A 12,473-nucleotide genomic window follows, 5' to 3' on the forward strand; every position below is an offset into this window, starting at 1 on the left:
TAATTAGGACCCAAAAATCAGATTTACAAACCGAAGTAGGGGGCATGGTTGAGGTGTTTACATGTTTATACCTGTCTTTACCAAAGAGAGAGAGAGAGACAGAGAGAGAGAGACAGAGACAGAGAGAGATACTCCCAAAGTTATGGTGCCAGAAGGGAGAAATCAGACACTAGAAAAACTCAAAATTGATTGGACAGAAGTGTTAGATAGACTGCTAGTATTTGAATTTGACAAGGCACCAGAACTGGATGTCATGCATCCAGAGTCTGAAGATATACAGTGTTAACTGCAGGGGCACTGGCCAAAACCTTTTTCTCAATAGACCTGGGGCAGGTGCCAGAATAATGGGAAATTGCAAATGTTAAAGCCTTGATCAATAAATACTTCAAGGAAAAGCCCAACAATTAACCACCAGTCAATTTAACTGTAGTGGTGAGCAAGTTTCTACAGATATTTATTAGATAGGATTAGTAGTTATATGGAAAAAAAGAGAATTGATTAGGGGGAAATCAGCCTGGAATTCTAAAGGAGGAAAACGTGTTTAACTAACTTACTGGAATTTTATGGAGATATTGCAGAAAGGTTTGATGAAGGCTATTGATGTGGTGCACATGAATTTTCAGAAGACACACTACAGACTTGAGAGGAAACAACAGACTTCCAGCAGCACAGTGGCACGGTGGTTAGCACTGCTGCATATAGCACCAGGGACCCGGGTTTGATTCCAGCCTCAGGTGACTGTCTGTGTGGAGTTTGTGCATTCTCCCTATATCTGCAACAGTTTCCTCCAGGTACTCTGGTTTCATCCCGCAGTCCAATTACGTGCAGGTTAGGTTGACTGGGCATGCTAAATTGCCCACAGTGTCAAGGGTGGGAAATGTAGTAATAGGGTAGGGGGTGGGTCTGGGTGGGATGCTCTTCGGAGAGTCGGTGTAACTCAATAGGCCAAATGGCCTGCTTCCACACTGTAGGGATTCTATGATTCTCTGAAAGGTATATGTCATCTAATACAAAGGTAAGTTGCAACATTAGCTGTGTGATGGGAAAGACAGTAATAATGGTCAATGAATATTTTTTGAGCTGGACAAGGCTTGTAATGAACTTCCCAGGAATTGCTAATAGGACCCATGCTTTTACATTTTAATGATCTAGATCTTGAAGTGCAGAGGGCAGTTTCAAATTTTGTAAATGACAGTTGAAGGAGCTACATATGTGAGGACAACAGTGTAGAACTCTAGAAGGGCACAGACAAGTTCGTGAAGTGGGCAGACAGATGCCAGGTAAGTTTCAATGCTGTAAAATGTGAGTTGATGGATTTTGGTAGGAAGGATATTGGAAGGCAATATAAAGTAGGAGGTAGAATTCAAAGGGGAGGGATACAGGAATACAGTGACCTAGGTGTACACATGCACAGATCATTGAAAGTGGAAGGACAGGTACAGAAAGCAATACAGCATTTTTAGCTTTATTAAAAGGGACAGATAGTCCAGGAGCAAGCAAGGAGGTGATGCTGAACACATATAAGATGTTTGTAAGACCTCAGCTGGAATATTGTATACAATTCTAGTAAGAATACAATGGCATTGGAGAGAGGATAGAAGCAGCTTACAAGAATGTTTTTGGGGCTAAGGAAATTCACTTGTGAGGACAGACTGAGGAAGTTCGGCCTGTTCTCCTTCAAGAGAAGAAGGCTAAGAGGACATCTGATGGAGATTTTCTCAATTCACAAACAGGCTGTATACAGTAAATTAAACTGCACCCACTTGGAAAAGAGCAAAGGACAAGAGGGCAGAGATTTCAAGTGATCTGCAGAAGAACAAGTGTGAACACTCCCTGGAATGGCTGTGGATATGTCATTATGCTCTTTTCTTTCCCACCATCACACATCCTTCATCTTGTCAAGATAAAGCTTTGGTCTGGCCATGGTCTCCAGGATACTTTTCAACCACAACCAACCGAAATCCAAGGTAACAACACTGACATTTTCACTGTACACTGAGGTTCCACAAGCAATGTTACTGCTGCTCTCTCAGAAGAAAATCTTCAAATTTTGTTTAACACTTTTGTAGATGTACACCAAAACAATGGCCTCAGCATCAATCCCGAGAAGATTCAAGTCCTCCACCAACACATCCTCGGCAAGTTCCAGTCGATCCTTCCTTTAGGGCCAACATAGAAATCCTCTAAAATGTAGAACATTCCCTGTACCTGGGAATGTACTTCTCATCTAAGGCTGCCATCAATGCATCTAATCTGTGAATGCTGCTTTCAGACACCTAAAATGGGAATCTTTGATGTCTGTGACATCTATACTGCCACCAAGAGCCCTGTTTATAAGGCAGTCATCCTTCCAATTATTCTACACAGCTCTGAAACTCAGACTATGTACAGAAGCCACCTCATGGTCCTGAAGTACCACCAATGCTATTTGAGAGAGATTCTCCACATCAGCTGCAAGGACAGGTATACTAATGTCAGTGACTTCAAAGGAGCCAATAGCACCAGCAGCAAGACCATAATCTCTAAAATCAACACCGCTTGGCCTGCCACATGCTTAGAATGTCCACATTCTAACTGCCAAAGCAAATCATTTCCCAGCTCGAGGACGGCTCTCAAATAAGAGGAGGGCCAATGATTCCCTGAAGGCTTACCTCAAGAAATACAACATAGATGCCAACAACTTGAAGAGCCCTCACTCAGAAGAACCTGACTTGGCAGTACCACCTGCATGAAGGGACACAATTCTTCGAGAACACTCATTGGCAAGAACAAGTACGAAGAATGAACAGAAAAAGGAATGCCAGCAATCTCAAGGCTGAGGACCAATTCGACCTCCTGGAAACACCCGTCAAAATGTGTGGTTGTAGGATCAGGTTCATTAGCAATGCAAGGACACACAGAACCCATAATCAGTGACGCACAACTTCCCAGGTGGACAATCGTACTAGTTAGTGAGCAATTGCCAATGTGACATACCTCATCACCTCATAATACTTTCCATGTCCAACCTCATAATAATTACATATTTCCACTTGCACTCTCTAAACTTTTACTCTTACATACATATGAAGATAAACTCAGTTATTTGCCAATGTCATTATATAAATTAACTTAACATTTATACTTAAACTGCACGTACTTGCACAGGAGAGCCAGGAGAATATCTTTTGTCTATTTTTCCAATGTCGTAGCTCTGACTGATAATGGAAAAACATTACAACATTAGCAATAGTATAAGTTAAAAATTATTTATGCTGTAGAGTTGAGTTACTTCTTCAAATCCCCTGTGTCATCTAGTCAGCAAGCTCACACATATAAGAAACAGTTAACAGTGCTATGGTTCAACACATCAATAATGGGCAAACACTAGGATGTGAAAACTTGATTCACTTGCCGCTGGAGATGGTAGTATGAAATCTTTAGTGTCACCAGCCAGCCACTTCATGTACACAAGAAGCTCATTCAGTTGGGAAGTCCCTGGATGTTTGGAACCAATTAGAGTTATCTCAGATTCAAACAACACTGCAATCGGATGTGATACTCACTGTCACATTTGGACCACATCCGTCAATTGGACAAATGTCAAGGCTATCTACAAAGATCATGCATTCAGCTGCAAAACAATCCCTGAACATGTGTTTGTTAAAGGACTATTAGCAAACTGTAGGCAAGGTGAATTAAGTTTACATTTGCTCAGGGCAAGTCTGTGGAAGCATTGAGCTTTGAGTTTTTTGGCAGTTGTGTATAGTTCAGGGAGAAGACTTATATGCAGGTAGGTGGTTAAATTGTTGCAGTGCCTCTTTGTCTGGTTCTAAAAACATGCAGCTGAAGGAAAGCTTTGTGAAGAGTGTGGGAAGAAGGGGAGAAGTGCACTACATACAAAGCCCAACCTCTGAGGACTTCCATGGAGTAGTTCTCCTAGGTTTCCTAATGCCGGAGCAATGACAAGTGTTCAGCAAGACAGAGGTCACAAAACTGAGCTAAATCCTGAAATCCAGCTTGTAGTTTCATATCAGGGCGAGAACAGTCCTTGCCATTGGTCCAAAAACTCACCCACCTTCTCAACACCACCCCTAGCTACATCTCCCCCTTTCATCTCTTACATTTCTCCAAAAAGGTAGCAATGAAAAACCTGGAAATAATGGGGGCCATATAGGTCAACCAACATGCTTCATCATCTTTTAGGAGGGGAGAACTGGATAAAAGGACATATTAATTTACAAGAACAGTAAGATTCACTGACAGTGCGACTTTCCACTGGAGAGCTTCTTTAAATATATGAAAAGGAAGACAGAGAAGTCAAACTGAATATTTGACCATTAGAAAGTGGATCTGGGAAGACGATTTGGGAACAGAGAAATGGCACAGGTCTTGAACAGATACTGTGTATCAATCTTTATGGTGAAAGCTTCTTTGATAATCCAATTAATACTCAAAGATAAGGTGGAGGAATTAAGTATAATCACTAGAGAAGCAGTATTTGACAAGAAAATGGGGCTAAAGGCAGTTAAGTCTGTCCCAGGATCCTGAAAGAGGGAGCTACAGATATAATTGATGCATTGGCTGCAATTTTCTAAAAAAATTATTGGATTCCGGACATTTACTAGAAGATTGGAAAATTGCTAATTTTTCCCTATTCAAAAAGGGACAGAAGCATAAAACAACTGGCTTAGCATCTATCAGTGAAAAAGTAACTGGAATTAATTATTAAGGAAGTAATAATGGGAAATTTGAAAAATCATAATCTAATCAAGCAGAGTCAGCATGGCTTCATGAAAGGGAAATTATGTCTAATTAATTTATTAGAGTTTTACAAAGAAGCCTCAACCAAAGTAGATAGACAGGAACCAGCAGAAGTGTTGTATTTGGACTTCCTGCAGTATTCGGCAAGATACCTCACAAAAATTTAAGTCATGGTAAGAGTCCACAGTGTTGACATAGCATAATGGCATGAATTGAGAACTGGTTAATGGGCAGAAAACACTGAATGGGCAAAAGGGGGATCTTTCTCAGGTTGGCAACCTGCAACTGGTTGGGTTCCACAGGGAACAGTGCTGGGACCACTACAGTTTACAATATATGCTAGTGACTTGGAAAGTGGAAGTAAATGTATTGCAGCCAAATTTACAGATGACAAAACCAGATAAAAAGGCAGGTTGCAAAAGGGATACAAGTACTTTACAGAGAACTATTGATAGGTTAAGTGGACAATAAGTTGGCAAATGAAGTATAATGTGGAATAATGTGAAGTTGACCATTTTGGAAAGGAGAACAGAAGAACATAGTATTACTTAAATAGAGAAAAATTGCAGAGCTGCACCACAAAGGACTTGGGGTAAATGTGCACAATACACAGAAAGCTATCAAACAGTGACACATTTCAGGAAAGCCAATGGAATATTGGCCCTTATTTCAAGGGGGTTGGAGTATAAGGCTAGGGAAGTCTTATTGCAAAGGTACAAGGTCCTGGGGAGACCATATCTTGAGTACTATGGGCATTTTTCATTCCTTTATTTAAGAAAATAATTCATTTCATTGGAGGCAGATCGGAGAAGGTTCACTAAGATGATCCCTGGTATAGAGGGATTGTCTTATGAGCAAAGGGTAATTAGGTTGGGATTCTACTCACTGGAGTTCAGGTGACCTCATTTGAAACATATAGAATTCTTAAGGGCTTTATAGGGTAAATGCTGAAAGGATGCTTCTCCTTAAGGGAGAGTCTAAAACCAGACAGCATACTGCCAGAATAAAGAGGCGTCAATTTAAGACCAAGATAAGGGGGTATTTCTTCTCTCAGAGGTTTGTGAATCTTTGAAACTCCATGCCACAGAGAGCTGTGGGGGTACAGCATGTGTGTATATTTAAGGCTGACAGAAATATAGTTCTTTGATCAAAAGGGGAATCAAGAGTTACAGGAAAATAAAAGAAAGTGGGCACAAGGAATGTCAGATCAGCCATAATCCTATTGAATGATGGAGAAGTCTCGAGGGGCAGAACAGCCTACTCCTGTTCCTAATTCTTATGGTTCTCCTACCCACATACTGTTAATATAAGGCATTACATACTTCACATCTTTTTGAAATATAAACAGAAATGGAAGTTTGATTGCTATAACTGAACTAGCAGGAGAGTTTCACAATGAGAAAAAAAATCAAGTGTTGCATGTATTATTGAGTTGTGCAATACAATTTTGTATTTTGGAAGCAGTAAGAGTGAGAATAAAAGATTGAGCAGCGCTTCAAATGTTTCAAGTTAAGGACATTCTGTCCGACAACAGCATTCTGATTAGCTGGGCTGCAGAGTATTAAAACGCTGTAAGTGCTAAGAGCGGCAGAATGAAAGAAATATCAAACATGCAGACAGAAAGCATCAATCCTGCGCCCTCTTCCATCAAAAAGTTTAAAAGAAAGAAAGTTAAAAGTAAAAGAAAGAATCCATTCAAGTAAAGATACAAGTTCAAATTCTCAATCTTCAAAGAAGCACCATCAGAAGAACATCTGAGGAAGGGTCGCCAGACCCAAAACGTTAACTCTGTTTGTTCCTTTACAGATGGTGCCAGACCTGCTGAGCTTTTCCAGCAACTTTGTTTATGTTCCTGATTTATAGCATCCGCGGTTCTTTCGGTTTTTATTTACAATTTGTGTTCTGGACTTTAGATCATCGGAATTTGTTAATCCTATTTTTATATCCCCCACAGTAACATATTAAGCCATTCATCTTTTTGTGTGAGTGAGCATATATTTAGAGCTTTAAAAGGATATATTCAAATTGCACAGGTGACAATCCTACTGGTCCACTGGGATGAGATATGACCCCTCAATCAACGGGATCTATAGCAATAATGGCAACAATTTGAGTCTGGATAGCATAAAAATGGCCCTCCTCAGCAGCAAGCACAGATTTCATGATCTTGGGTGGTTCCTACCTAAGCTGCAACAGAGTCTAAGACTCTGGCATGAACTAGTGTTACATTAGGTTGGATCTACTATTTCTATGGCGGAACAAATGGGCTCTGAGCTCTGCAGTATGTTAGCCGGCATTCAGCACTTTAGCAGTGATGCAAGGCTCTGTTGCAGGCATGGCAGCAACAAGCATCAATGATGCGCACTATCATTCTCCTTTATGCTACCCATCAAGGTCCTCATCAGAATCTCCAACATATACAGCCATACTCAGATATCTGGACAGTAGGCACTGGGTGAAGTTGAGCACAAGACCGCAAGAAAGGTTAGACCTAGCTCAGGTACAAGGAACAAGTAGTTGAACATGAAGATTGTATTAATTTATAGTTGGTGAGAACCTTGATTTCTAGGTTTCAGCAGGAAATACTGTTGCAGTCAGTTCTGTATTGCTACATGCTTTAATTATATAACATGCAGGATTTTACAGTTTGCATTGTCTCACTTCTCAATATATGGAATGTAGAAACCCACTTGAATGACTGAATTTTATAACAGCATTTTAAGCAAATTGCGTTCTATCATGGCACTTCAATAAGAAACTGTGATTGAGAATTTCCTTGGCACTTCTGCTCCTTCACTATTATAACTTCCGAATAGGTTTGACAGAAAACCTGCTTACAAATGTAAACAGAGTTCCTCTGAACAGCCTGTTAAAAATATGGCAATGAGGCAAAATCCCCAACAAGTTCTTCACACACAGCCTTACAGCAGAATTACATTTAAACACCATGTTGCAAGAGTGATTGATCAGATTGTTTCAAAGTTATTCAAATAAACCATGTTTACCTCAACCAGAAAGCACTTTCTTCATATTTCTTCTGCTGATAGGTATCTACTCCAAAATTGTAACACAGCAGGGCCAAATAACGTGTCTAAAACATATACACGGGATCATGATGATATCAGCATAATTATATAAACAGAAAATATTTGTGAGCTGAGACATACAGAAACATTCCAGAAGAAAACTGACAAATTCTATTTCATCACGATTCACAAGAATATGAAAAAGCTCAAAATACGAAAAAAAAATCATTTGTTTCAATCTGGAATTTGTGAATTTCCACATTTTTGTCCCGCCAATCTAGTTGATTGAGATAACAAGTTATAGAGCTGAATGAATACAGCAGGCCAAGCAGCATCAGAGGAGCGGGAAAGCTGACATTTCGGGTCTAGACTCTGAAGACGACTCTGCTTTCAGGAGACAAATATTCTTAATGCGCATCCTGGCACAAGAACAAACATCAATGAATTAAGATAACAAAGTGTGAAGTTGGATGAACACAGCAGGCCAAGCAGCATCTCAGGAGCACAAAAGCTGACGTTTCGGGCCTAGGCCCTTCATCAATGAATTAAGTATCTGCAGAGCATTGTTTCTTATTCATTAAAATAAGTAGACCAGAAACTGTATTTAGAATTATCATTATGTAACTTCATGGAAGAATTCATCATTTTACTTCATAGTATGATGCACATTTTTATAATGGCAACATCATTATTAGAGTGCGTTTGCATCCTTTTGTTCTGTGTTTAGGAAATTTGACAAAATTCACATTTTTTATTAATTTATATATTACTTTCCGCAGATATTTGACAGAACAAATGGGTTGCTTGCTTAATCAAATGAGTTATGAATGCAAAAAAATCACCCCATTAATTGAAATGTTCATCTCAACAGAAGTGCGGGGTGCTATTTATCAACATTATCGATGAAAACCTGAGTTTGGTATTTAAAAGGTTATCTTCTTACCTTGTAAATTACCGTTATTTGACAGAACTTACTGTAATAGTTCTCTGGTGATACAGGATGCCATCATAGAAAGAGTTCACTAGAATGTCGAACTGTAAGTTAGTTATGATTAATTGTATGGACTCGATGGGCCGAATGGCCTTACTTCCACTCCTATGTCTTATAGTCTTATAACTCAATTTTCTTTGTACTAGTTTGAACCAAAGAGAATATTTGAGTCATACATCGTACAAAGGAAGACAGCTATAATATTTGTAGTCAATCACCTTATCTCATTCACTTCTGCAGTTTGTGTGGCCAGGGCCCAAATATCTTTAGCTACTTCATAGATGGCCTTGTCTCAATCACAAAATTAGAAGAGGGGATGCTCACTTATGCTCAGCACAATGTTCAGCACCATTCCTAACTCTTAGATACTGAAGCTGCCTTTGTCAATATGCAGCAAGACCTGCATAACATCCAAGCTTTAGCTGATCAGTGGCAAGTAGCATCCAGGCCACCCAAATGCCAAGCAATGACCATTTCCAAAAAGAAAGAAACCAAACATCTCCCCATGTTCAATAGCAATATCACCAAGTAGTCCCCTGCTAACAACATCCTGGGGTTTACCATAGTCTAAACACCAAACAGGAACAGCTGTATAAATATTGTGGGTACAACAACGAGTCAGAGACTAAGAATGCTCCAGCAAATAACTCAACTCGAGACTGTCCACCATCTAAAAAGCATAAGGGCAGGAGTACAATGGGATACCGTCTACTTGCTTGGATTGGTGCAGATCCAACAACACTTCAAACTCAGTGCGATCCTGGGAAAAAAAGTGATCTGCACACTATATATAACTTTCAATATTCATTCTCTCCATCATTCACCAGTCACACACCATGGCATCAACCTGCACTATCTACATGACACAATACAATAATTCACCTGGGTTCCTTCAACAGCACCATCCAACTCCTGACTTCAAACAGCTAAGCAGTCAGCACATGTATGAAAACACCATCATCTGCAACTTCTCCTCCAAGTCATACACCATCCTTAATTGAAACTATACTGCTGCTCCTTCACTGTTATTATTTGCATTAAATAATTCTCTAACCATGCTATTACCTGCAACTCCATCAACATTTTCTTCTTCATCAACATTTTGTGTGGCTTCTCAATTGTCTTCTGGAAATCCAAATATTCTACAGTCATTGGTAACCCCTTATTTACCACATTTGTAAAATTTTCAAAGAGCTCTAATGGATTTGTCAAATGTGTTTTCCCTTGAATAAAATCATGGTAATTGCTGATCAGAATGTATGGTTTTCTGAGGTAAATTAAGACTTCCTTAATGACAGATTTCAAAGCTTTCCCCCAACAAGTGACGTCAGGCTAACTGTTCAGTAATTCCGTACCTTTTCTCTCACTCATGATTACCTTCAAATCTGCTGAAATGACTCCAAAATCCAGGAACGTAGGAACAAAACCAACTTAACCTACTTAACCAATTAAACCAGTTCCATTATTCAGTGAGACAATGGCCAATTTTCCACACTATTGACATTAGGTGTGATATCATTAGTCTATCAATTTCTGTCTTAAACATTCTTAATGACTGAGCTTCCACAATCCTCTGGCTGTGAATTTTCAAGATTCACCAGCCTCTGAGTGAAAGAAATCTTTCGTCATCTCAGTCTAAAATGCCCTATCCCTTATCCTGAAATTATGTCTCTTGATTTTAGACTCGCGCATCAGTGGAATTATCTTGTCTACATTCACCCTGTAAAAATTTTACAAGTTATAAGGAGATCATCCCTCATTCTTCAAAACTCTGGGGAATACAAACCCATTCTTCTCAATTTCTCCATGCTGGACCATCTCATACCTCAAGGATTAATCTGGTGAACATTCATTTTACTCCCACTAAGGCAATATAACCCTGCTTCAATAACACTCTGTACAATTGCAGCAAGACAACTTGACTTCAGTACTCAATCTATTTGCAATCAAGGCCAACATACCAATTGTACCATACTAACACACACACTTCTCAACCTGTTACTATATAAGAATTATTCTGTTTTGCTGCAGCAAGTGAATGTACCATAGCCAAGTGTGCAGATGGCCAAACAGCATAATCTTAGAAAAAAGGAGTTGCACATTTAAGACAGAGATGAGGAGCAATGCAACGTCTCATGTTGGTGAATTTACAGAATTCTTTATTGCAGAGAGTTGTTGAGGATGCATATTATGTTCAAGGCTGAGGCAGGCAGATTTTTAACCAGTAAGAGAATCAAGCATTATGGAGAAAAGCAAGCAAGTGGATAATTAGATCAGTGAATCATGTGATCTCATTGAATGGCAGAGCAGGCTTGATGAGCTCAATGCTTCTTTCCCATGTCTAATGGTCTTACTGTCCAATCATTCCTTGCTTTATACTCTGTCCAGTAGTATAACTAGCGTTAGAAGTCTTCAGACTCATTATTCCTAACCTCCAGACATACTGATTTAAGTTCCTGATCTTCTGGGTCAAAATCTCCCCTCAATAATGAGGTAAATTATCATTGCAATTCCATCTCCTTTGCCATGTAACCTGTACTTTCCAAATGTATTGTACCCAGCAATATTTATTCCTTAACCTGGTCACCTGTAACAATGCTCTGCAATGTGAATGGATAAAAACATTTTTCTGTTTGTACCACCAAGTCACCTTACTATGGATGCAATATCTATTCACATAAAGAGTTTTCTTTTATGAAAACAACAATTAGATCTATTTGTTAATGCAACATTACCATGCAATTCGATCACCACTCTTCTTAGCTTTGCCTAAGTAATACATTATTCTACTGTCTCAATATTTTTCTTTGGACTTTAAAATCCAAACCCTCACACAACCTCTGCTATTTTAAAATACTATCCAAAGGCATTGCTAGATCCAGGGGACTAGTCCCAGCCTGGTGTAAGTGGAGCCCATAGAATCAGAACAGCTCCCTCTTGTCCAAGCATTGGTGCCATTCCCTCCCTGCCTGAATGGGTGGTTGCTACAGAAATTAAAGAATTTAAATGTGTGGTGGAACTCTGAGATTTGCATAGTTAATTTTAATTTTGTTTATTGCATGTTTCAGTTCTTAGAATTCTCTGTTAAACATAAGAGTTTTTCTCCACATTTGGAGTGAACAATCAGATTTTAAAACAACAATAACCATAATTCCAAGCAAAAAGAAGTTACCCAGTGCTCCTAAGGGACTATCCAGAGGGATGAGAGGAATAACTTTCCAGACTCTGACCTTCATTTTCAGTCTCTGCTGGAAAGTCATTCAAGAAAGAAACATGTATCAAGCTCTGAAAAGCTGAGAAGTCCTTTAGTGGAGTCATGTGCAAAACAGCATTCCCAAAGAGTTTATAGAAAAAATTATCGTAGAATAAGAGGTTATTAATCCCAAACCTGAGTATTAGGATACAGCCGGTGGAAAAGAAGTAAAGTTAAGTTTTCAAAGTTATTTTGATAAAAAGAAAAAAAATTGAAGCTGCATTGGTGATGATACAGCACTGAAAGAAGGCTAAGTCAGGGCTTAGAATAATTAAGAGATACGCTGTGGTTGTTTTGCTCGGCAAGCTAGTTCGTTAGTTTGCAAACATTTCATTATGACAATTAAGAGTTATTTCCAGTTCCAGTAGATGAGTTAAAATTTTAATTACTTCAAGCCACTGAAGTATTAAAAATTGTTTCCCACCTTTGGAAATAAGTTGGACTAGGTCTTGCTACAAGG

At 39.1% G+C, this 12,473-nt stretch overlaps 1 protein-coding gene across 1 annotated transcript in view; it reads right to left on the minus strand.

The window, feature by feature from the left end:
- Window positions 1-12,473, minus strand: part of tex11 (testis expressed 11) — a 330,058-nt gene that overhangs the window by 145,973 nt on the left and 171,612 nt on the right. The window contains exons 6-7 of the mRNA XM_059651258.1: window positions 7,749-7,834; window positions 3,140-3,197 (exon numbers count right to left, since the gene is read on the minus strand). Coding sequence (XP_059507241.1) covers window positions 3,140-3,197; window positions 7,749-7,834 — 144 coding nt within the window. The remainder of the gene's footprint in view (window positions 1-3,139; window positions 3,198-7,748; window positions 7,835-12,473) is intronic.

The sequence above is a fragment of the Stegostoma tigrinum genome, chromosome 15 (assembly GCF_030684315.1).
Source record: "Stegostoma tigrinum isolate sSteTig4 chromosome 15, sSteTig4.hap1, whole genome shotgun sequence".
Classification (NCBI taxonomy): domain Eukaryota; kingdom Metazoa; phylum Chordata; class Chondrichthyes; order Orectolobiformes; family Stegostomatidae; genus Stegostoma; species Stegostoma tigrinum.